This window comes from Cyanistes caeruleus, chromosome 17, assembly GCF_971803275.1.
Source record: "Cyanistes caeruleus chromosome 17, bCyaCae1.hap1.1, whole genome shotgun sequence".
Classification (NCBI taxonomy): Eukaryota; Metazoa; Chordata; class Aves; order Passeriformes; family Paridae; genus Cyanistes; species Cyanistes caeruleus.
In genome coordinates this window covers 599,217-623,107 of record NC_141717.1, presented here as the reverse complement: position 1 = coordinate 623,107, position 23,891 = coordinate 599,217, and the positions used below count along the sequence as shown (strand labels likewise).

The 23,891-nt window shown below is 42.9% G+C and overlaps 1 protein-coding gene across 50 annotated transcripts in view; it reads left to right on the top strand.

The window, feature by feature from the left end:
- MAPK8IP3 (mitogen-activated protein kinase 8 interacting protein 3) overlaps positions 1-23,891 on the top strand; it is a 77,404-nt gene that overhangs the window by 50,387 nt on the left and 3,126 nt on the right. For 13 of the 50 annotated variants that reach the window (XR_015277542.1, XR_015277541.1, XR_015277535.1 and 10 more), the window contains 21 exons: positions 955-1,012; positions 1,985-2,137; positions 3,791-3,872; positions 5,636-5,766; positions 6,352-6,408; positions 6,866-7,036; positions 8,736-8,862; positions 9,677-9,772; positions 10,989-11,150; positions 12,091-12,256; positions 12,715-12,900; positions 13,513-13,696; positions 14,475-14,594; positions 14,863-14,943; positions 15,614-15,681; positions 16,749-16,897; positions 19,328-19,499; positions 19,600-19,713; positions 20,925-20,963; positions 22,537-22,716; positions 22,970-23,113. Coding sequence is in view for 26 of the 50 variants with exons in the window: in XM_086855078.1 (XP_086711204.1) it covers positions 955-1,012; positions 1,985-2,137; positions 3,791-3,872; positions 5,636-5,766; positions 6,352-6,408; positions 6,866-7,036; positions 8,736-8,862; positions 9,677-9,772; positions 10,989-11,150; positions 12,091-12,256; positions 12,715-12,900; positions 13,513-13,696; positions 14,475-14,594; positions 14,863-14,943; positions 15,614-15,681; positions 16,749-16,897; positions 19,328-19,499; positions 19,600-19,713; positions 20,925-20,963; positions 22,537-22,716; positions 22,970-23,113 (2,640 nt within the window). In the remaining 24 variants the exon portion in view is untranslated. Of the gene's footprint in view, positions 1-954; positions 1,013-1,984; positions 2,138-3,790; positions 3,873-5,614; positions 5,767-6,351; positions 6,409-6,865; positions 7,037-8,735; positions 8,863-9,676; positions 9,773-10,988; positions 11,151-12,090; positions 12,257-12,714; positions 12,901-13,512; positions 13,697-14,474; positions 14,595-14,862; positions 14,944-15,613; positions 15,682-16,748; positions 16,898-19,327; positions 19,500-19,599; positions 19,714-20,924; positions 20,964-22,536; positions 22,717-22,969; positions 23,114-23,891 lie in introns of all 50 variants that reach the window. The other 37 variants (XR_015277540.1, XR_015277538.1, XR_015277530.1 and 34 more) reach the window with 9 other exon arrangements.

Below are 23,891 nucleotides of genomic sequence, written 5' to 3'. Positions count from 1 at the left end.
TCATGCTCTGGGACCTGTGGTGAGATATGAGCTGCACCCCTCAGGACTGTCCTCCAACAGGGAGAGGCCTCTGCCTTCAGTTCTCAGGTGGCCTCTGTTCCTTACCGTAGGACAGAGGCTGACCCTGAGACTCAACAAGTTCTTGGCAGTGGGAAACAATCCAGATGTGCTTTTGGTCCCTAAATTTCATTTGTTCTATGAAATACTGAATTTGACCTTCACTCTTAGCCCCAGATGTGTCAATGTTCTTGTAAACCAGTCTGCAGATTGCAATTGTACATGGATGCCAAAGTGCAAGTGCAGTGTCTGCTGTAGGTGTTGAGTGTGGTTCTGAAGTGGTGGAACTGAGACTTCCCATTTTAAATACCTGTGAAGAAACTGTTAGAGCTGTAAGGGTACAGGTACAGGATTGTCCCTGTAGCAAGGGACAATCTGCAGTCCTATTAAATTGCTCTAAATAAACTAAATTAATTGCTATTAAAATTACTCAAGCACAAGGTCAGTAATGGGTAAGCCTTTCGTATGCATGAAACTCTTCACAACCATGATCCCAAATCATGCAAACAGAAAATTTGGCTTATACTAAGAAAGGAAGAAAATCACTGGTGTGCAGATCAGGAGAGCAACAATAGCTCATGGCTGAACCAGGAGTTACTGCCTTGACTTCCCTGATTGTTACTAGTGAAGCTTTCCCCTCTGTCCCTCTCAAAGAGGTCTGTTAAGGTTGGGGTGAGAAGCTAGGTCTGAATTTGTATTCTCTACAGGACAAATGGATGTCTTTGCTGGTGCTGTTTGGTCATTCAGCTAGAGACACACCACTCTCCACACAAAACACAGTAATCTAGGGAAGCCTAACAAAAGTGATTTCTTTTCCTCAAGCTTAAGTTAGGCAGTGCCACAAAAGCTGCATGTTTCTAGGAGAGCAGGTGAAAACTGCCTGGCCTTTCTTTTCAGGAATGGGCAAAGAAGTGGGCAATCTGCTGTTGGAGAACTCTCAGCTGCTGGAGACCAAGTAAGGAACTGTCGCATGCTCTGACCTACCTGCCTGGTTAAAAATGAGATGTCACCTTGGAGTAGGTCTTGGTCAGAACTCCTGCCTCACTTTTTTTATCTAAATGGTTGTTCTGAATACTTGTTCCTTCACTTGCAGAAGAAGAATTGCTCTCCTGAGCTATTTTCTTACTGTTTTCCTTTCTGCAGGCACTTGGATAAAGCCTCTAGGCATGTACTGGTAGGGCCTGATGTCATCTGAGATCAGTTGCAAGGTTTAAATTAACTTCAGTGGGAATCTGTGTGTTGGTCTGAGCCTCTGTGAGGATGTTGCTGATAATAAGGTTTTATTTGCAAGGTTTGTTATTAGGAAAAAAAAAAAATTGTCACTGTTGAGTTCTCAAATATTTTGTAGTTGATGAAGGAGAAGCAGACAATGTAATGGAGTTTATTTTTGAGAAAAGCTAGTAAACCAGCTATTAAAACTGAGGAGCCAGGAAGAGGAAAGCAGAGTACACCCAGGGGAGCTCTGGAGAACCCACTGTTACGGGAAGCTACTGATTTTATAAATTTAAGATGTTTTGTAGCTGATTGGAAATGTGTATTTCTATTGCCATCATCTGTAATCATCCTCAAGTGCAGATGACAGCAGTTCTGAGAGATGTATTTCAGACTTTAATTCTGTCAAAAACAGATAGGTTGCTCTACACATGCCTTCTGCAGTGTTCTGCCATTTTCTGAAGGAGAGGTTGGTTTGTTAGTCAGGATACAGGAATGGACAAACCTCATCCTGAACAATTTGGGTGATTTCTCTGTTCTTCTGCAGCTCCATCTTCCCAAAGTTTAATTTCCCTTGTGTCATAGCTGAATTGAATTGTTAAACACACTTGTTTCAACTCTCCTTGTAGTGCCTGGGACTTTAGTTAAAGGTCTCTTTTATGGACAGCTGCTGGCTTTGGGCATTTTTGCTTATTGTCCCTTTCACATCTTCAAGAAATGCTTTGAACGTTGTGAAGAATGATTTGATTGCCAAGGTGGACCAGCTGTCTGGGGAGCAGGAGGTGCTGAAGGGAGAACTGGAAGCAACAAAGCAAGCCAAAGCCAAAATAGAAACCAGAGTCAAGGAGCTGGAGGAGGAGCTAAAGAGGTGAGTGATTACTCCCCTGCCCCAAGGAGCTGGGAGTGAGGAGTGGTAAGCCCATCTCCTGTTTTATTCTGTTTCATTCATGGGGTTAGCATTGACATCCAAAGGTACTTTAGGGAGCACAACAGGGCAGGATTAGTATTCTGAAGCAGCTAAACCCAGGCTCCCTGGAGTGAAGCATTAAAGGTTTAAATTTGCAATTAAAAGGCAACCAACCAACAACAACCAAAACCACTCAAAGAAAGGGAATTTCAAAACCAATAGTTTTGAAGGAAACTGCCAAGCGCTTGATCCTTCTGGCAGCCAGGCTAGCTCTGAGACAAGTGAATACCCATTCAGTTGCTGAAAGAGCTCATACAGGATTACACAAGAAATATTTAAATGCCTGTATCAGTAATTGTTTCATTGCTCATGTAAAGACTGTGAAGAGGCGAAAGAGTTTCTAAAGTCTGATACAGGAAGATATTACTTATTATCTTGCTTTCAAACTAAAAAAACTAAAAGCCAACTGCCCAGCAAAACCTGGGATGGTTTCACATCCATACACACAAAGCTGCCTCCTGGAGCTCGGATCAGAACAGTTTCATTGTGGCTGGCTGTGCTTGACTGCAGGTGCTCTGGGCAGAAGACACAGTTTGTTCTCCAGCTGGAATCTAGAAGATGCTGTAGTCTGAGCTCAGAATCACCGAGAATAACACAGTCTGGTCTCTTTGTTGTTCAGTATCACACTATATTAGGAACGGTGAAGTAGTATGGCATGACTCTCTTAGCTGTCCAAGAGAGCAAAGTTTATTATTCTTAATCTTCTTTTGTACACATGTTCAACAAGGTCTGAGAGGTAAAACTCTCATTGGTCATTAAAGGTACACATTGCCATCATCTGTTAAGTGGAACACCGCCCCTTGACTGTTTTCCTAAAAACCACCTGCAAAGATTGTTGTCCTTTACCAAGGACTGTTTGGATTCTTTCTTATGCTTTCTCAGGCCCAAATGAGAAACCTGTGTGACTTAGTTTCACACAGGCTCTGTGCTCCCTGCCTGCTTTCAGTATCCGTAGTTCAGAATGTCTGAAATGGAAGTAGTCTTGCAAGGGAGGTTTTTTAGATGCCTTTTGTAATGCCTCATAAAGTAGGAGTTCAAAGAAAATTAAAGCACTTACGTAAATACTTTCAATATTTTTTGACAGGGTTTGGTGTTCTTTATCATTTTGGCAAACTGTTCTTCACATTGGGGGCTTTTTTCACTGTATTGAATCACAAAGAATCAGAGAATCTACTGAAATCAGAAGCATTTTGGCCAGCATTTTCCCTGTTGGAAATGGCTCAATTCTCATCAAATATTTGAATATTAAATATTTGAATGTAGATGCTGGTTCAGAAATAGAAACTGGCTGGATTCTTCCAGTGATCAGTATTTTGGTGCTCACAACAAATGTTTGAAAAAAATGGGGTGAGATCAGTGAAGCTGTTAAGAGTAATGTGCTGGAAGAGGGAGGGAAAATGCCAGAAAAGCATCTCAGAATTTGTACACTTGGTACACATGGTTTGAGATCACCCCCTTGTGATGGATGCAGCCAGACTTCCCATAGCTGGTTCTCTTCCCAAAGCCAGCCATGGTGTCACTTGCTGTTTTGATCCCTTTCTTCCTGTTTCCTAGAGTGAAATCTGAAGCAATTGTTGCCCGACGAGAGCCCAAAGAGGAGGTGGAGGATGTAAGCAGCTATCTCTGTACAGAATTGGTATATGACATTACTAAAATGCCTGTGGGGAAAGGGGGTTGATTTACTTTCCTATATTGCTTCATGTATATGAGTCCTGAGATGCAGATTGATGTGCCTTTGTTAGCAGTGAGGGCAAGGGTGGTGAATGGGTTGTGGCTGATGAGCATGAAATCCCTTCATACAACTTTCAAACCAGAATCTGGCACAGAGGTGCAGCCGACCCAGTGGCAGCACTACTGTGCAGGATACAGTTTCTCCAGCTGGGTGCTAGAGCACTGCCCTGTTCAATACCATCCTAATTTAGAATTAAAACCTAATGTGAAGTGAGGATTCCCTCAAGCTATTATGATTGTCAGGCTTCTCCAGAAGAGCCTGTCCCCTTGTTGGCAGTGAAGATGTAGCTGTGAGGACATCATGCAGTGAAATCCAGCTTACGCAGCCAGCTTTGCAATGGTGACTAGCACCATGTCTTAGTGCTATGTTTTCCTTGTTAATTCTTTTCCATAGTCCAGTACTGCCTGTTAGAGCGTACAGGCAGAGAAGGCTTGTGGGCTGTTCTTCTAGGACAGCTCTTGAAACTGGTTTGGCTGGGATAGGGGCTTTTCAACAAAGACCGGCTTAACTGAAAAAAAGGCAAATCAAGCAGTAACAAGATTGTACTTGTAAATGTCCCTGCTAGAGAATTCAATAGAGTAATAATAAGGTAAAACTTACCAGTGTTACTGTTTTCTTTCTTACACAAGGTATCAGAGCAGGTTCTGTTTTAGCCTAAATCTTTTGACTTAATTGGAGTGAACTTTTTGTCTGTTGAGAATTTAGGTAGATAGGAACATTTTCAGGTTGTGGTTATGAGCTGCTGAAGAGAGTTGGATTTGTTTAGAGCTGAACAGACAGGAGGTCCGGTTCTTTTTATAATTTAAAAAATAATTGATAAATCCCTTTTTGTTTATACAGTTCTTGTTTTGACTAGTCATACATATTTGATTCAAAGTCTAGGGAGGCTAGAGAGCAACTGGGTTAATTTGTGCTGTTCCAGCTCTCAGTAGCACTTACCAGGCAGGCTGAACTAGGGAATTGCCACAATGTAGCACAGCCCTGTGCCACCTCCTAGTAATGAGTTTCCAAAACCCATGCAGTTTTTATTTTGGGCAGATATTTTCTGCAACTTAGTCATGTTGTTCTCATTTTCCACTCTTCAAAAGAGGCTTTCACTCCTGTTGTTCCCAACCCAAAGCTGCCTGTGCCCTCATTGGAAGGTCAGGTTGTCTCACGAAAGAGGAAAAGGCATTTCCTTTGTTTCCTCTATCCTGTCTTTATCCATCTGTACTAACAGAATACCTCCTTCCAGTCCTCCTGAGGGGGCAGATGGCATTATGTGGTGCTCCCTGCTGCTTGTGACTGGCTTTGCTACTGAATTAAAACTTTGGTTTCCAAATTTTTGGACCAACAGGCCACTGTCAATTCTTACCATTCCTTGCAGACTATCAAAGCACCTTGTGGGCAATAGTCCTACACTGAGCTGTGTATATGGGAGGGCTGTGTGTTCAAGTTGGTGGTGATTCTCATTCTAATTTCCATGGGTTTGCCGAACACCCAGAGGTCCATGGCCATAGCTGGGAGCTCACTGTCTGAATTAGCTCCTTATATGGGGTAATGGGGGTGAAATCAAGCAGGACAGGAGAAGAATTAACAGATATGTGTCTGTCTCCTGACTTGCCCGGTACTAACCTCAATCCCATTCCATCTTTTGTTTGCTGAAGCAGTGCTCCTCCCCTCTGCAGGACAACATTCCCATTGCCCAGCGCCGACGTTTCACCCGTGTGGAGATGGCCCGGGTCCTGATGGAGCGCAACCAGTACAAGGAGAGGCTGATGGAGCTCCAGGAGGCTGTCAGGTGGACAGAGATGATCAGGTGAGGCTGGGTGTTGGGTAGAATCCCTGTTTAGGACAGAACCTGTTCATGTTTTACCTTGTGGTCAATGCAATCCCTACTAATATAGGGTTGAGAGGTACTGGGAGTTTTCCAGACTGTAGATGCTTCTCTCCTAATACCAGTTCTTTCTCTCTTGTTCTTGAACCTGGGCTGCAAATCTTATGTTGCCACCATTATTTGGAGACACTGGACAGTTGTTTGTCTTGCTTGTTTCTTGTGTGCTTATTAAATTGGGAGAAGCTCTAGGGAGGAGTATTGCTTCTGATTGATGAGTTCTAAAGGCTACAGCTTGAAGTGACTCTAATGCTGGGGTCCCCGCACTGTCTGTGGCAGACAGCGTTACAGAGAATTGATAAAACTTCATGTTAAACATACTTACTTGCTTTTCACCTCAGCATTGATACTTAAAGTGGAGTGGTGTGCTTGCATTGAAGACCAGTGCATGTCCCTTTCCCTGGTGTCTTGAAACAAGTTAGAATGAATTCTGACTTTCAACATGGCTTCCTTAATGGACATGACCTCATGCTTGGCAGAGATTAACTTGGTTCTGCTGTTTGTCCATAGAGCTTCCCGTGAGCACCCATCCGTCCAGGAGAAGAAGAAATCCACCATTTGGCAGTTGTAAGTTCTTTGGTGGTTCGTGCAAGATAAGGAAAAGGGGGAGTGTTGCTATTTCTACTTTAGACAGCAACTTAGTAGACACTGACATTAATGTCAGAGAGAAGTGTTCTAGACTTAACCCTTTTGCCTTCAAGAGCTTCCTTTGTCCTTAGTGAAATTAAAATCAGATCTCACCATGCACACTGATTTTGTTTCACAAGCTGAAAAAGATCATGAGTATCCTGGAATGGAAACTTTCATACATTCACAGTCAGTTGTAATAGGTACCTATTTCTGGAAGCTAAAAACACCTTGTACCAATCAAACCAAGGATGTAGGTCTGGGTTTAAACTAGAGCAGTTTTTGTGACAGGCTTACAGCCTTTGATCACAGCCTCTTGCTTCCCCTTTTGTGTATCTATGATGCCTGTCTCCCCAGGCATCTTTTCTCTTACTTTTTGATCTTTTTCTGTCCCTAGCTTCAGCCGTCTGTTCAGCTCTTCCTCCAGCCCTCCCCCAGCAAAGAGGACCTACCCCTCTGTGAATATCCACTACAAGTCTCCCACCACAGCGGGGTTCAGCCAGCGGCGCAGCCACACCATGTGCCAGATCTCCTCCAGCAGCCGCACCCTTGAGTTCTTCCCTGACGAGTGAGTTGCAGGGCTGTGTGCCAAGCCAGGCTCCCCTGTAGCTCTCCTAAAGAGCAGCAGTGTTTGAAATAAGCTGTTTTCTACTTTGGAAACAGTGTGTGTGATGTTAATATGTCTCTATTGTCTGTGGTTTATCTCCCTGAGCTTTCACTCATCAGTTACTACATGGATGGGTTCAGCAAACCTTGTCCTCCCAAACATACAGTATCCATGGCTTTCCAGGCTGTGATGGATCATCTCAGCAGGGACCACTGGAGCTCAAGTTGACCCCAGTCTAGTTCTGCACTTGTATTTGCAGACTGGGATGGAATGAAGGAGGGTTTTTGTGGTGGAGTGTGATGGCAGCATCCGGACAAAGGGATGGAATGTCTGCACAACACTTTAGACAAGGGGTTTAAGTGAAGATAAAAGTTCTTTCCACAGTTCATTTAAGTTCCAGTACTTGGTTTTAATCTTAAGCATGCTAAAAATGAGCCTCTGAGTATTGCTACTACAGTCTTACCCAAATTCTTTGTGTTGCTGACATGAAAGGAAGAAAACTCTTCAGGGCTTTACAAGACTAGACAACATGTTCCACCATGGAAAAGGTTGTGTGGTTTCACATGTTTTTATGGAAGGACTTTGTAGAATGTGGTGGTAAAGTGTTACCGCTGAAGATGAATAGATCACACGGACACAGTTCGAAGTGTGGTGAAAGAAAGAGCAGAGTTTATTTTTCCTCCCAGGATTTATAGGTTTCTGACCACGGCCAGGGATTGGATGGTCAGAATAACACTTTCTCACTGCACTGGCCATGAGAGATGCCCATCACAAGACGTGTAACAGAAAAAAAGTACACATATCTATGTTTACAGTTACTGTCCTGGGAAAGTCTTTAGAAAACTATGTTAGCAAGCTCAGAAGCTGAGTTTTCAGGGCAACAGTAAAGTAGGATAACTTCTACAATGAAAAAGATTTGTTGAAAAGACACTGGATCTTGTAGAAGGGTAAATTTAAATGTTTTAGATACCCACTGCGCTTACTCAGTCTTTTTCTCTAATGACATCTAAGTATTTCCCAGCAGTGCATTACATAATGGGGCTGCCCACAGGATTTAATTTTTCTGCTGATGTTGTTTGTGCCTCAGATGATACTTTAAAAACCTTTTGAGGGCTGGGGCCTACAAACAACATTTATTCACATTAAAACATGTCTAAAAGCTCACAGATCAATTTTTGGTTTAACCTTTGCCAGTGCAAAGCTGGAGTTAGTTGTTGGAACCAGCAGTTAGTGCACATCTTCCTTGTCAGCAGAGAAAGCTTAAAAATGAACAGAAAAATTCATAGTTTACTATAATGAGGAGAGGAAGAACTGAAAATGCCTTCCTGATGGAGACATTAGATTAATAAATTGTAACAGCTCAGCAAAAATTGGTGTGATCTCCTAGATAGTTTTTCAAAAGGATTATTTTCTGTTTCTGAAGGGCTCTTGGAACATCATAAGAGGTGATGACAATGCCTTGGCTTGCCATATCGCTCAGGTGGCAGAACTGCCTGTATCTGCTTCTCAACAGAGTTTTTTTGTTTCTGATTCCCTACATCTATTTTCACAGCTGGATTTGGTTTTCTGTGTGTGCCCTCCCCAATACTGGCCATACTCCCTTCACCCTCAGCTCCTCTCTTTAACCATCAGCTGGGTGACAGTGTGCTTCTCTCCTCAGTGACTGTACGTCCTCGGCACGCCGTGAGCAGAAGCGAGAGCAGTACCGGCAGGTCCGGGAGCACGTGCGGAACGATGATGGGCGGTTGCAGGCTTGTGGTTGGAGCCTCCCAGCCAAGTACAAGCAGGTAGGGACCATGCTTTGGACAAGCTGAGTGGGACATTAACTAAGGACCCTAGTCGTAAACTATTTGATTTAGATCTACCATGTGCATATTTTGTTTGTATGATAACTGTACAGACCAAATTAATGTTCTGTATAACTCCACCAAAGTCAATGGAGGGACATTCCTCTGCAAGAAAATACTGAAACTGAAAAGTATTCTAAACTAAAAGTACCCTAAACCAGAGTCCAGTTGTTTTTTTTTTTTTAAAATATTTTGTTATAATTGGACTGGAACATTAGTTACTTCATTTATAATCTGGTAACTTTAACAGTCATTTAGTATGAAAAACAAATGAAAAAAGTTTATGCCCACTTCTTCCCATCAGTAACACAAAATCAAACAGCATCAGCCTCATTTGTTGTTAAAGGCCTCACTTTTAACTGGTCAGAGACCCCCTGAATGGGATGAGCCTGGCAGCATGGCTTGGAGGTTTCAGGCCATAGAATCATTAAGTCTGGAAAAGACCTTTAAGGTCATCAAGTCCAACTGTCATGATGGAAGGGACTGCTAGTGTCCTGACTCTTTTCAGGGAGCATCCTTTCTCTTATCAGCAGAGCAATGTGTAGCCTCTGTTTGCCATCACTGGGGCACTGATGATTATAAGATGTTCTCTTGGGTGTGCTGCTCCTCTTAAGGACTCTGTTTCACACAAGATGTGATAGGAAGTCTCAGCAGCAGCCACCTCTGGTTGGTTCTGCCACATTGATTCCACCTCTCTTTCCATATCCTGGTGTTTGCAGCTTTATACTGTCTTTTTTGTCTTTTCTCTCCCTAGCTGAGTCCCAATGGTGGTCAGGAAGACACTCGCATGAAAAATGTCCCTGTGCCTGTGTACTGTCGCCCACTAGTAGAGAAGGATCCAACTATGAAGGTATGTTGTTTCTGCTTACCATGCAGTCCAGAAAGGGGACATGAAAGAAATAAGCAAATAATTTAGGTCACTAATCCTGCAGTTTTTACAATTTGTGTTCTTTTGACAATATATATTTCAGATTCCATCTTCCACTTCCTTTTTCTGAATGGTGGTTTGCAGTGAATGTAGGAAGAAGTATTTTAGGACAAATTCTCATCTGGTTCTGGTTGCTAGGTCCCCTGATGTTTTCTGACACCTTTTGCTTTTTTGAGATAGTTCATCAACAACAGCAATATTTTATGCTTCTAATGCTTTTGCTAAGACTCCTCAGGGTGTAATGGAAACTGATATAAAAATTAATGAAAATGACCAAGTGAAAGCAAAAACATATTTTATCACTCCTTAGGTTCTACTGTTAACCAGAATTCATTGGTAATAGGCCAGTATTATCTGGAGCAGATTTTTGTGAAGCCATGTCTATTAATACTAGAATGTTTTGAGTAGAATTGCAGTTGGGCAAAAGTGGTCATCTGTGCAGGTGGCAGACTTAGCTGCTGTAACTGATTGTTTTGAAATAGCCAGTTTGTCATTACTTCATTCAGAGATGATTTTCAGAAGTCATCCTGATGCTTAAATTGTAAGAAAAAATTTATGCTGTTGTTTCTAGAAGGTTCTAGGAATGATCTTTAGATAACGTTCTGTACAGCATCTTTCCCTTAAGGTTTTAGATAAATCTAGTATTTGTTTTTGTAGTCCTGTTCCAAGCATTCTCTTAAGAAGCTCTCTGGAAATAATTCATAGGAGGTTAGCTGGATTTGATTTCAGAAAACTGCTTATGTGGGAGCTAAACCAGCAGACTTTTTTCCACACTTCCAGAGATGGGGCAGCCACAGGCTTCTCTGGGCAACCAAGCCTCACACCCTCACAGGGAAGAATCTTTTTCTAATACCTTACTTAACCTGCCTTCTGTCAGTTTGAACACATTAAGCAGCTGCCATGTCCTGGGTTGCTTTGCTGCAGTGATTAAAAAGCAGTGAAGTTGCTGGATACAGAGATCCTCTGTCTTACCTCCATCAAATTGGATATCTTCTAGTAGAAATCATCAAGATCTGGTGTTTCCAACTAAATGTTTTAGATGTTTGGCATTTGACAGTTCTACACAAAGGTAACTGAATTCAAAGAGACCAAGGAGCCTGCAGAATTCTTAGTTCAGATTCTGGCTTCTCTTTCTTAGCTGTGGTGTGCAGCTGGAGTCAATCTCTCAGGATGGAGACCTTTGGAACAGGAGCCTGGGAATGGACAGAAACTAGATCCTGGGCACGATCCCCTCACCTGTGATAGGGAAGTGGAAGGCGAGAACAACAAAAGTAATCATACATCTCCTGAGAAAAAAAAGGTCAGAAAATAAAATGGATTTTTTTCCCTCCAATGTTTTTTCTCATTTCATCCCTACCATACCCCCTCTCTCAGTACTTTTGTACTATGCCATAAAATATTCTTGTACTTGTGGGGCAGTTGTGGTGTGCTGGTGCTTCTGTAACTTTTGGTATGATTTGGGACAAATCATCTAGTATAAAGTTTTCCAACCTTTGCTTTTGAAACGTTTGGAATTTTGAATAAAAACCTAATTAATAAGGTCAATTAAATGCTTGATGAGGTTGCTAGGAAAATTACATAGCCCTCATCATTGTAAATTAAAAAAATAATAAATACATTGAGGCAAAGCTTTTGTTAAAAGAATAGAGTCTGTGAGTCCATTTGGGCCTTTTGAGATTTAATCCATTTCTGTTTTTTGGCAGTCTTAAGTGATTATTTGGGGGTTTTTTCCTATGTAAAGAACTACGCTGTAATTTGCAGATAATAATACAATATTTTATGCTGTCTGGTTTGTAGGGTTTTTCTCCATACCTGTCTTACACTGCTGCCTTGTACTCTCCCAACACCAGCTTGCTTAAGCTCATCAATTGTCTGCATCCCAGATTCATGGCATTCTGAATGACGTGATGAATATTCAGTGATACATTTTTTAGACATCTCAACAGAAAAATTAGTGACGGAATTGCCCTTGCCCTAAGGAATCAGACATGCTCTTTGGCCAGTGCTTTGGATACTAGTGCAGCAACATGAATGGAATAAAATTAATAAAAATAAAAATTAAAATATAACTGATTAGACAACTACATAAAAGAGAAAAATTTCTTTTATAGATCTACTGTAGAATAGAGTATATAATTTAAAATAAATAACACTGTGTGTAAATATTGCCAAGCACTGTTTGGCTCAGGTTGATCCAAGAGGACTGCTGATCATGCCTGTGTGTGTCTACTCTCCCAAAGGCAAAGGAGCTCCATGAGATGGATGCCACATCCAGCCGTGTCTGGATCCTCACTAGCACACTGTCAACCAGTAAAGTTGTGATCATTGATGCCAACCAGCCTGGCACAGTGGTGGACCAGTTCACTGTCTGCAATGCTCACGTGCTCTGCATCTCCAGCATCCCTGGTGAGTGCAGCCCAGGCTGGGGCCTGCATAGGGTCACCTGCCCCACTGAGGAGTAATAGACGTCCTCACTTTAGAAGTAACCCCTGGGATTTGTTGTGTTCTGTAGTGGTTCCTCAAAATCATAACCTAGATGTTGCCTTCCTGTAGGACTTCTCTGTGGAGATCCCTCCCTGTTCAGAGTTCAGTAAGTCGTTTCTTTGGTACACAAAGGGTGTTTTTTGGAAGCAGGAGTGAACCTTGTCTGGTGTGGAAGGGCTCTGTACCTGCCTTGGATGCTGATACTAGGCATGAGGGGATCTGCTGTGGATCAGGCTGCTGATGGATGCTATGGTGCCTCCCCAGGGTAGTGAACCACAAGGATCAGAATTTCTCATCAGTAGGGTGACCTCAGGAGTACAGCTAGATTAAATTAGCAGTGACTGCTTGATTCACATGGGAACCTGTTCTTTGCCCTTCAGCGGCCAGTGAGAGTGACTATCCCCCAGGTGAGATCTTCCTGGAGGGGGAGGTGAATCCTGAAGAGTCAGCTGGAGCAGATGGTGTCTTGGCAGGGATCACGCTGGTGGGCTGTGCAACCCGCTGCAATGTGCCACGAAGCAACTGTTCCTCGCGTGGGGACACACCTGTGCTGGACAAGGGACAGAGTAAGTTTTGGGATGTAAAACTTTGTAACATTTCAGTTATGGCTAGTCCTGTATGAGCTCATGGTATAAGAGCCACATCCTCCTGTCCCCAAGTTAAGCACTTCAGAGGCCTCCAGAATTTTGTTATTATGGTACAGGGTACCAAGGGCCCTTATGGTACAGTTATTTTTATAGCAATCCTTTTTTGTTTGCTTCACATGCTGCAGCCTGATTGTGGGAGTCATGAAGCAGAGTATTTTGGGCGTGTGAGATGTTTGCCCTGTTACAGATGCAGCTGTTCTGATTGCTTTGTTCCCTGAGCCTTGGAAAGCCAATTAAGCTCACATGCAAATCATACTGCTGCCCTTGCTGACTCCATACTGTAGTGACAGTCTTGGAGCCCTTCCGATGCTGTGCTGTGCTAGTCACAGATTAGGCCTCACTTTAAAATAGTGTGTATTCCCATCCAGGCAGAAGATACTGGATGAGCTGCTGCTATGTCTGTGGCACATGGTCAGGGCTTGATTGAGTTTGGCAAGGGAAGGTAGATTAAAAAATTGACAGCCTGATGTCTACATAGTTAACTCACCAGCCTATTCTTCAGAATGTCTCACACTGTTCATTGTCCTCCAGATGAGGTGGCTCCTGTCTGCAATGGGAAGATCAACCAGTCTCAGTCTACTGAGGAAGCAACAGAGGCTACAGAGGTGCCGGAGAGCAGTGCCAGTGAGGCAGAGCCAACACAGGCCCGGCCTGGGCCTCTCACCGAGCACGTGTTCACAGACCCTGTCCCAGCCCAGGCTCCCAGGCAGAATGGGTAGGTGGGCTGGGGTCAGAGTAATGATTCTGTTCTATTACTAATCAATTCCGTTTTCGTAAGCTTTGTGATAAGAGAAGCAATCAGCATGATCTGATAAAGTGTTAGTCTTCTGTCAGTTTTGTGCCCAAATAATATTACAGATGGGGTAACAGGGAAAGAAAAAAATGAAATGAAAGCAGATGTGACTCAGCCTGCAATTGAAGGTGTCAGCTGTTAAAATGCAGATATTTGACCTCTCACTATGAATTTAGACCTGTGGTTAAGGCAGATCTTCCAAAGTATGTGTACACTTCCTGTTGTTATTGAAGGAGCTTACTGATATGTGTATAGAAATGATGACTAATTTATTCTCGTAGTACTTCTGATGTGCTGTAGAATAACCAAGAAAGCGTATTCACCACTCAAAAGCTCTTAAGACAAATAAAGGTGATGTGATGGCCTGAAGAACAGGGTGGAAGTCATGGATAGAGATTGTTCCCGAATGCCCATGTTGCTCTGAGTTGTTTCTGTTGAAGCTGGAAGTGAACAGAGAAAATATTATTTGTGTAATAGTCTTGCTAAAAGCTCAGGGTCTGTAATTTGAAGTATTTTTGTAAGGGGAAGAGGAAGGAAATACTGTAAATTACAGATTTGCAGTTGAAAACTACTGAAGAGAATGAAGCAGTTTGTGTCTTCCAGGCCCAAACCTCTCTGTGGGTGCCGGGCTGTGGGTTTAGGTGGGCATTCTGTGCACTGCTGCTGCAAAATCTCTAACATGTTTCTTTTGCTTCTTCAGGGAGAATGGGCAGCTGAAGATGGAGCCAAGCACAACACTGCCAGATCAGGAGTCAACCAGGGATGCTGGGACCTGCACCAGTGCCTCCCCCACCATGTGGCTGGGAGCTCAGAATGGCTGGTGTGTTCCCCTTGGGCTGGTAGATCTTTTATCACCTCCCTGCTCTGGGCTCCTATTTTTCATGACCACACACATTTTGTTCACTGCTTGTTTCTGGAAAAGGTTTTCATTCCTCTTTTCATTGCTCAGCTCACCATAGTCTAAGTGATTTAACATCACTTTCTTACCTCACCTCCACCTTTCCTACCAGAAAGGAAGAATGAAACCTGGGCAGGCTGAAGTTGTGGGGCCCTGCTGCTAACCTTCCCCAATTTGCTCTCTCTCACAGGCTTTATGTGCACTCAGCTGTGTCCAACTGGAAGAAGTGTCTGCACTCAATAAAGCTGAAGGACTCTGTGCTGAGCCTGGTGTAAGTGTGTGTTCCAAGGGACCCGGTGGAGAAGGTTCAGGACCTGAGAAATGCTGTAGAGGGGCTTAGCAGCTCTTTGTCGTGGACTTACAGAATCACAGAATGGTTCGGGTTGGAACGGGCCTTAAAGATCCTCTTGTTTAAACTCCCTGCCACAAGCAAGGATACCTTCCACTAGACCAGGTTGCTCCAAGCCCCGTCCACATCCCCAGCCTTGAATACTTTCAAGGATGTATCAGCCACAACTTTTTCTTTGCTTTCCTAAGTGCATTGTTTTGTGAGAGAAGTTTCCCAAGGTTTTTTTAATGGGAAAGCCTCATACCAACCCATTTTCCTGCTCAGTTGCAGTCCTGACCCAATTCAGTAAATACATAACTAGCAATATCAGGAAGAAGTGGGGCAAAATTTCACTGGGGGGTAAATTAGGGGGAATTTGTTGAAATTGATGGTGTTTGTATTATGAAGGAGAAGAATTTCATCAACAGAAAATTTACAGATGTGATGATCTTACTGCAGTGAAGGTAAGAGGTGTAACCTCTTGCAGGATGTTCCTGCAGTGCAAAACAGACTGGGAATTTTGGAGACACTGTAAAGATGGTGTGTATGGATGAGTTTTTGAATCCCTCACTTCTACGGCATTTTTTATGTATTTACTATTCTGTTATTTCAGGCATGTGAAAGGGAGGGTCCTGGTTGCTCTGGCAGATGGAACACTAGCTATATTCCATCGGGGAGAAGGTAAGAATCAATGTAATAGAGAACACAAAAATTGGCTGAAAGTGTAGCAGTGGATTAAATGCTCTTCCAAGGTGAGAAAGTTGCTGGCTGCTGGGGTACAAACACTGAGTTAAAACACATAGCTATTGTACACATGATTGCTGTCCTAAACCATCTCAGATGTACTCTAATACCACTTCCTGAGCTTTTCTGAACAAAAATGTGTGTATGTGCACATGTGAAGTAAATTTGACACTTTTCGGAATACATATGCTGTGCACTTGTTTGAGATACACTTAGTAAACTCAATTTCTGGTCCTCTTCACTGCTGTGGGCTTTGTTTCCCTTTGTGGCTTGAGCAGTTTCTTAGCTGTGTTCACATCGGACAACGCATGGTAATTTGCTAACTGTGACTAATGTTGTCATATAAAAAACTTAGTTATTCACTGAGTAGCAGTTCATTCAGCAAGCAGAAATAGAGATTTCTGGGCTTGTGCAATTCAAATTTCGATTAAGCTTTTGTCATGAGCTCAAGCCCGACCATTGACACATCAAAATTGTTCCCATCAGAAATAAGATAAAGCTTCATGACGTAGAGGCCTCCTGTCTGTGAAGGACACAATATCTGGTTAGTTAAAAATAAGAGCGAGAGGAGATTTGATTCCTTTTCCTGGATTTGACACTTTGGGGGAATTATGTTGTAGGTCTGTGATGTGAGGAAGCCTCAACATGAAGACTGTATGGCCCATTTCCTTTTAAGTTGCTGCATAGTCTTCTCTCTTCTCCCGCTGGTTTTGTTGTACTTGTTAGAGAAGCCTGTTCACTTCTTGCAATAAAGGATGTTTAAATTGGCCTGATTTGAGAGCTGTCGGACACCAAACTAAACTGTATTGTTACATGTTTCATAAGTGTAAGGCTGTGACCCCAGGAGTCATGGGAAGGTCACAGACATAAGCAAACTGAGCATTTGAGTATCAGCTAAGCCTGTGTACCCAGATATATATAGAAAGTTAGAGGATTCTGTTGTATGCTTACATGTCATGCATGTATGTTTATATGCATCTTTCCACACTTGTTCTTCACCGTAGATGGTCAGTGGGATCTCAGTAATTACCACCTGATGGATCTTGGCCACACTCATCACTCCATCCGTTGCATGGCTGTGGTCTATGATAGAGTCTGGTGTGGCTACAAGAATAAAATCCATGTTATCCAGCCGAAGACGATGCAGATTGAGGTAAGAGAGCACATATGTGTCTATGGGTGCACACACTTATGTTGTAGTTATTCTTGCAGTTGTTCTCTGCTATTTTGTGTAAAATTCAGAACATTTGGGTTATCATTGCTGACCACAAGACCAAGACTGTCAGTCTGGGTCATGTTATGATCTAATCTGCCAGGGGATATTTGTTCCTTCCTCCCTTTGCAGAGCATAATTCTATCAGTCTAAATTGATAATTTTCTTTGCCTTTACTGGGGAGTCTGTGAGGTCATGTACTGTTCAAACATAGGTGTTTGTTTTACAATGACTCTTCACGTATAATCTGAGGCTTTTCCATATGTAGGCATGCATTAGCTTTGTTTAATATTTGGTTAAGAAAAAAGAAACTACTTACAGAAATTATTTTTTTGAGAAAAATTGTTAGAATTTTTTTTTCTTGTGCTTGAAAAAAACTAATAGCTGGCTAGTTTTGAGAATTCATAATTTATTAAACTATTTGGAAACTGTGTCTGTTTCTGTGAAATTCACATTTTAAAAACAGGCAAGCCTGCTCTTGCTTTTAGTTTTGAGGAAGAAGTAGTGTTGGTAGGGCCAGCCCCATTCTGTTTTGGCCTGTATGGCCTGGCAGGGCCAGGCCGGGCCCTAGCAGTAGCTGGGGGAAGGAATGGAGGCTGCGGCGCCCTGGCCGAGATTAGGCCATATTAGTAGCCTAATATGGCTACTAATACTTCACTAACATTAAGCTTTTTTTTTTGGCCTGTGCTGAGTTGGAGTCCGCTGGGCCCTGGGAGTGGCTGTGGGCCAGGCTAGGCTTCTTTTGCTGTGTCCTTTTAGCGGCTGCCAGGCAGAAGGAGGGGCTTAGCACCGTTTATAATTTATTAGCTACTGCCTAGTAGAAATTGTTACAATCTTCTGCAGGCTTGGGTGAGATACTAACTTTTTTTAGTACATAGATGAGACTTGTAGACTATAATTTTTTGGGGGTGAGAGAAAAAGATAAAATAAAGACACGTAGAAGACAATATAAAGACAGTGAGGTCAGTAAAAAAATGTCAAGTCCTAAATAGAAGGTGAATGAGAAAATGCCCTAGTATTTGGGCTAAAAGTTCTTTTAGTAAGGCCATAAAAATAGACTATGATACACTAAAATATCACCTTTACTTCATGGGAAAGTATGGGGGATAAAGTGTTCAAACTGTAGATGTGAGCAGAGGCATCCATTAATGAAATAAAGTTAATGTTAAAGTAGCTATGATCTCATGCAAAGTTTGAACAGAAAAAGAAAAATAAGAGTAATAAAGATCCTTTGCTCCCAGGGAGAGAAGAAGAAGACCTCTGTTCCCAGAAATAGAAATAATCACAAAAATAAATAAAAAAACCCTTTACTTTTAAACAGCTCATCCTTAAGATAATACCCCATAAGTTAACATAGCCCATTAATTCAGCTGTGTAAGGCTGTAAAAATAAAAAGAGCTTCACAATTACAGATTTTTTTCCTGGGCAGCTGCTATTTGTGAAAATAAAAAAACTACAAGAAAACTGTTCCTTGTAAAGAAGTCTTCATAGCATGGCAAAAAAACCCCCAACAACTCCTCTCCCTACAAGAGCTGATGAAAAACTATTGTAAAAGTACTAACTAATTTAAAATCCCAGATCTTGTCTCTACATGGTCAGTTGGGGAAGAAAAAAGTCAAGCAAAGGGAGGAAAAGGGTTCTGAAAGTTTTAGTCTAATTTTTCTTATTCTTTTAATTTTGTTAATAAAGTATTCTTCATACCCTTTAAGTTTAAAGCCTATTTTGCCCTCCTCCTCATCCATTTCTCACAACAAAAAATAAATAAATGCACTAGTAATTTTAGCTAACACTAAACCCACGACATTATTTAGTACGTTAACCGAAAAAATCAGATTAACAAACCTAAACCACTACAAGGCATTCTGGCACAAAGGAACAGTACAATTAGTAAGCCCCCGGGATCCCACTAAAGAAGAAACAGTGTTTAGTGCCTTTTGGGTGAAAATCAGTACAATGGTGTTGGTACAAATCTGTGAGTGCTTGAAATAATTCTAATCAAGGAGATAAGAAGTGCTGGATCTGAAGTTCACATTAATGTTCCAAAGCAGTTTGATCTTTGGAATTTATCCTGGAGTTTTGTGTTTTCTTCTTCTATCAAGTACATTGAAAGCTCTTGGCATCTAAATGTTCTTGCTCCTCAAGTGGTCTGAAAAGACTGTCAACTCTTCAAAGCTGCTATACAGCTGCTCAAGCAAAGGATTTTTTTGTGTACAGTAGTGAACTGCTGGGATCAGCTGTCATTTACACAGCTTTTCTCCAAGATCTTTCGAATCCAAACAAGTGATCTCAGTTGAAAATGGAATGTATGTATATGTGGAGTATAGATAATGGCAAAACTTCTGTGAACTCAGGTTGGTTCACCTATTTCAGAAATCCTTTGATGCCCATCCTCGTCGGGAGAGCCAGGTGCGACAGCTGGCATGGATTGGAGATGGAGTGTGGGTTTCCATCCGCCTGGACTCCACGCTGAGGCTCTACCATGCCCACAGCCATCAACATCTGCAGGATGTTGACATTGAGCCTTACGTCAGCAAGATGCTAGGTGAGGGTCTGTTGCTTACTGAGCTTAAGGCAGAATTAGCCCAAAGCAGACCTTGCCCAAAGTCATCACTGACTCCCCAACTCTCATTTGTGCTTCCCAGGCACTGGAAAGCTGGGCTTCTCCTTCGTGCGGATCACAGCCCTGCTCATTGCTGGCAACCGACTGTGGGTGGGCACCGGGAACGGTGTTGTCATCTCCATTCCCCTGACTGAGAGTAAGTGACATTATTGAAAGTACTCCGGCATCTCCCCTAAAAAAAAGAATATTTTAGGTGGTACTTGTTCAGCATGGCAGGTGGTTCAGGCAGGCTGATGCTTTCCTGACATTTGACACCATTTAATCATAGCCATGTTCGGGGAGAAGAGCTCAGAGTATGAGCAGCCCTGGACCTTGACAGAGCAGTGATGCAAACTCATTGTGTAGCTACTGTGAAACAGGGGAAACAAAGCTTTGGGAATTGTAGTAAGTCTCCAAAGGGAGGCGATGGAATGAGAGGTCACCAGGAAGATCTCCCTGGAAATTCTATTTTGGCCTAGTCATCCAAATGTTTCCATAGCAGTATTTTCCAGAAACTGAGCTTAGAAAAGCTCAATTTACTCAGATTAGGGCTCAGTTTTATCAGTCAAGTAGAAATAGGTATCCTACACCAAATCCAGCCTGGTGAGGGGACCCAACAGTAAGAGTAAATAGGTGAATCTTTGGAGCTGGAAGTTTAGTTGAAGATCTTACTAGTTCTGTTCTGTACCTGCCTGTCAGCATCTTATTTTGAAGGTTTTATCCAGGTCACCATGGGGAAGTAGGATTTCAGGCTGATTGCAATTGCTGTCAACAGAAAGCAGACAAATGTATGTTTTCTCACCAATGCCCACAGGAAAGCTGAGAAGCAAATAAAATTGTGTAAAAAGAGCAAACCTCTTGTAATCCTCCTGAAAATCAGGCTTGGAATGGTCTCTGAGGGCAGTGAAGCTGTATGTGCCTGGGATTAACACCAGGAGGGCAGCGACACAATCCTGTTCATGCATTGCAATTTTGGTCTTGTTTCTAAGTTCCTATCTGGAGTCCATTGTCTTAAGGCTGCTGTCCTTGTTCTGGGTTAAACTTTTTCCCTGCTGTAAACCAATTACTTTATCTTTGTGTGTTCCTGTAAAAAATGAGGTAAACAAGAAAATCTCACTAAAAATGTAGCAGTGGGTCCTTGTGACATGGACCCTCTCCCACCTCAGATACTATGTCCCTGTATGGTAAGAGCAAAGTGAGCAAGAATAGTGTTAGTATGTTAATAGGAGCTTCTGTGGTGGTTTCTCTAGGTTTTATACTATTTTTGTTGCCCCCAAATTACCTCCCAGTAATCACCTTTTTCTTCTCTCCCATCCTGCCTGTCACTTCCCGTGCCCCTCTGTGTTCCCACTCCCTTCCTGTGCCTAGCTGTAGTCCTCCACCGCGGCCAACTCCTTGGGCTCCGGGGTAAGTCCATTGCCTCCCCTCCACAGCTGTCATTCCTTTTACACTCATCTCCCTATGTAGTCATTCTCCCACCCTTCCATTCTGCCATTCAACTTCTCTCCATCCATTTTTCCTCATCACTCTTTTGTTTTAAGTTGCATTAGAAAAAGGCAACCAGAGACAGTCATGTAAAGTATCCTCATTTCCCATGGCTGTAAATAATTTTTTCCATCTCATTGTTGATCCTTCTGGTTTTTTGTGTTAAGAATAATTATTCTTCAGCAGTGGTTCCCTTACTGTGGTAGACTGGTTTGAGATGGGGACTGGAAAAGTTCATTGATTCAGAAGCAGGAGTAGAGTGTTCTTCCAGGGTCTCCCTTGCTCATCCTTTGTTTACAAGGTTGTTTCTTTTATCAGTTTCAGGCCAATGGCTAGCAGTGCTATGGCACCTGCCAGCTGTAATTCATCAAACAAGATGTTGAACCCAAGTGGACTTGATAAGCATGAAGAATTGTTTATGTTTGTGCCAGTTAAGGCAGGATCTGAATTCAAATTCACGGCTTTCCAGGGTCTGAAATTAGAGGGGCGTTTTTCTCACTTAAAGACATTCATGTGGATGTCCAGATGCATTATCAACACATGTCTCCACCTTTTAAAGCATATGATATTAGTTGCAGTAAAAATCCAGATACTGTACATACACACTGACTCTCATTCTTCCGTCAAAGTATTTGTACTTGTCCCACCATCCTGGCTTGAGCTTGATGGGGAGAAGTCTCTTTTGTCCAAGTCACATAACTGAAATTCACCCCAAGTTAAAACACAGAACTGCAGATAATTAATGAAACAATCAACCTCTCTCACAGAAAAGTGAAATCTGCCTGGTTTAATATTGTTCCCGTTGTACTAATATACGTGCATGCAGAAGGAAAGCATCTCCCACCCCGAGCGCAGTGTACTGGTCTCTGTTGCTTGGTGAGTGGAAACTGTCACATTCTCGGAGCTTGATCATGAGGGATACAGGCACCTAAACCCTTCTTGGAAGCTGTGGATGATGAGCATCTGAAAGATGTTAATTGCTGAAGTAGCTGACAATCTGGTGTCATTGTTAAATCAAGAAATGAGGAAGGTTCTCACTCCACTTCTGTGATGGCTCTGAGTGGACTGGGAGGCTTCACCAGACTGAGAGACTGCTTTCAGCAGCATGTGTACTCATGACTGGGCGTGAGCAAAGGACTTGACTTGGAAGTTGAGCAGCATCACTAATCCAGAGCAGTAATTCTCCTCCAGGGGACAGTGGACACTTCGGGTACCCTGCCAGCTACAAAAGACCAAGGTTGATCCTAGGACAGCAGGTTATTTCTGGAGGCTGGACAGGATCACTGCTGGTGACACCAGTCTAGCTTGCCCCACTCCAAAAGAGAGGGACTGTGTAATCTGGTCTTCTCCATCACATCACTCGTAAAAGACCTTTAAAGAGACCTGCACATTTACAGGTTTTCCTTCACAGCTCTTGAGTTTTCTCTTTGAGTCCCTTCTGTAAAGGTGACTCAAAGCTATCACCACTGATGGTGTTCCTGCTCCCTGTCTCCAGCCAACAAGACTTCACCAACCTCTGGAGAGGGCAGTCGCTCCGGTGGGGTCATCCATGTGTATGGTGATGACAACAGTGACAAATCTGCCAGTAGCTTCATTCCGTACTGCTCCATGGCTCAGGCACAGCTCTGCTTCCATGGCCACCGTGATGCTGTCAAGTTCTTCGTCTCTGTGCCTGGTAAGGATGTGCACAGTCCTCCCTCAGCAAGGGCATGTCCCTCCACTCTTCTGTAGCAGGGGCTGGAGCTGATCTGCAGCAGACTAGGGTTCTGGCCATGGCTGGCACTTCCAGTAGTTCACACATCTATGTTTAAAGTGGAGTGACTGCCAGATATGACTAGCAGAAAGAATTGCTCTGCACAATATGTTTGTGTGTGTGAACTGTGTGAGGGCTGAGCAGAGGCACTGACAGCACCTCTGTCCTCTCCTAGGCAATGTCCTTGCGACCCTGAACGGGAGTGTGTTGGACAGCCCTTCGGAGAACCCCAGCACAGCAGCCACTGAGACTGAGGGGCAGAAGCTAAAGAATGTCCTGGTGCTGAGTGGTGGAGAAGGGTACATCGATTTCCGGATTGGTAAGTGCCCTTGGTGGGAAGCATCTGGAAAGGTGGTGGGTGCATAGCTGTGGTCATGGAGTAAGGCATCACTGTTGCGGGGAGCCAAAGCAGAAAAGCCCCACACTGTTTCTCCTGCATCTGGCTGGGAGGGCAATTAAGGATTTTCCTTGCACAGCACAAGGCTGTCAACCTGTGCCCTGTGGCTGCAGTGCCACATGGCTATAATGATGCCTGCAAAATGGAGAACAAAACAACACTCTTTAGAGACAATACTGATAATAGGAAGTAATATAAAAGCAGGTCTTTAACTGGAGGCTTCCAGGTACAGTATACACACATGGTATAGGACTTCTACAATTTTGTAAGTTAAACAAATTAATGTATTTAACAAATATTGTCCAATCAGAAGAGCAGTTGGTTAGGTAATTTTCCCCAGGTTCTACCCCTCTGGAGTTGGTCCAAGAGCTTTGCCACACATTTATTATGCCTGTGATTCATGGTAAAAAGCAAGGTGTCCTTGGTTAACTAAAAATGCAAGGCTAAATAGTATATCAGGAATGTGTTAGTGAGTTAGTGTACTGTTCTAAAATGTAGGGGAAAAGGGCAGGAAAAGTACTGGGAGCTACCACCATGCATTAGCAATCTACAAAGCTACAAATATATGAAAACTATCATAAAATAGCATCAGTATGAATGGTTTTGGAAAGAACAAATGCATCTGTGCCACTGGCTCCATACACTGCTGCCCCACTACAATCATCTATGCTGCTGAGGGTGCTCTGTGTAAAAATCGGCT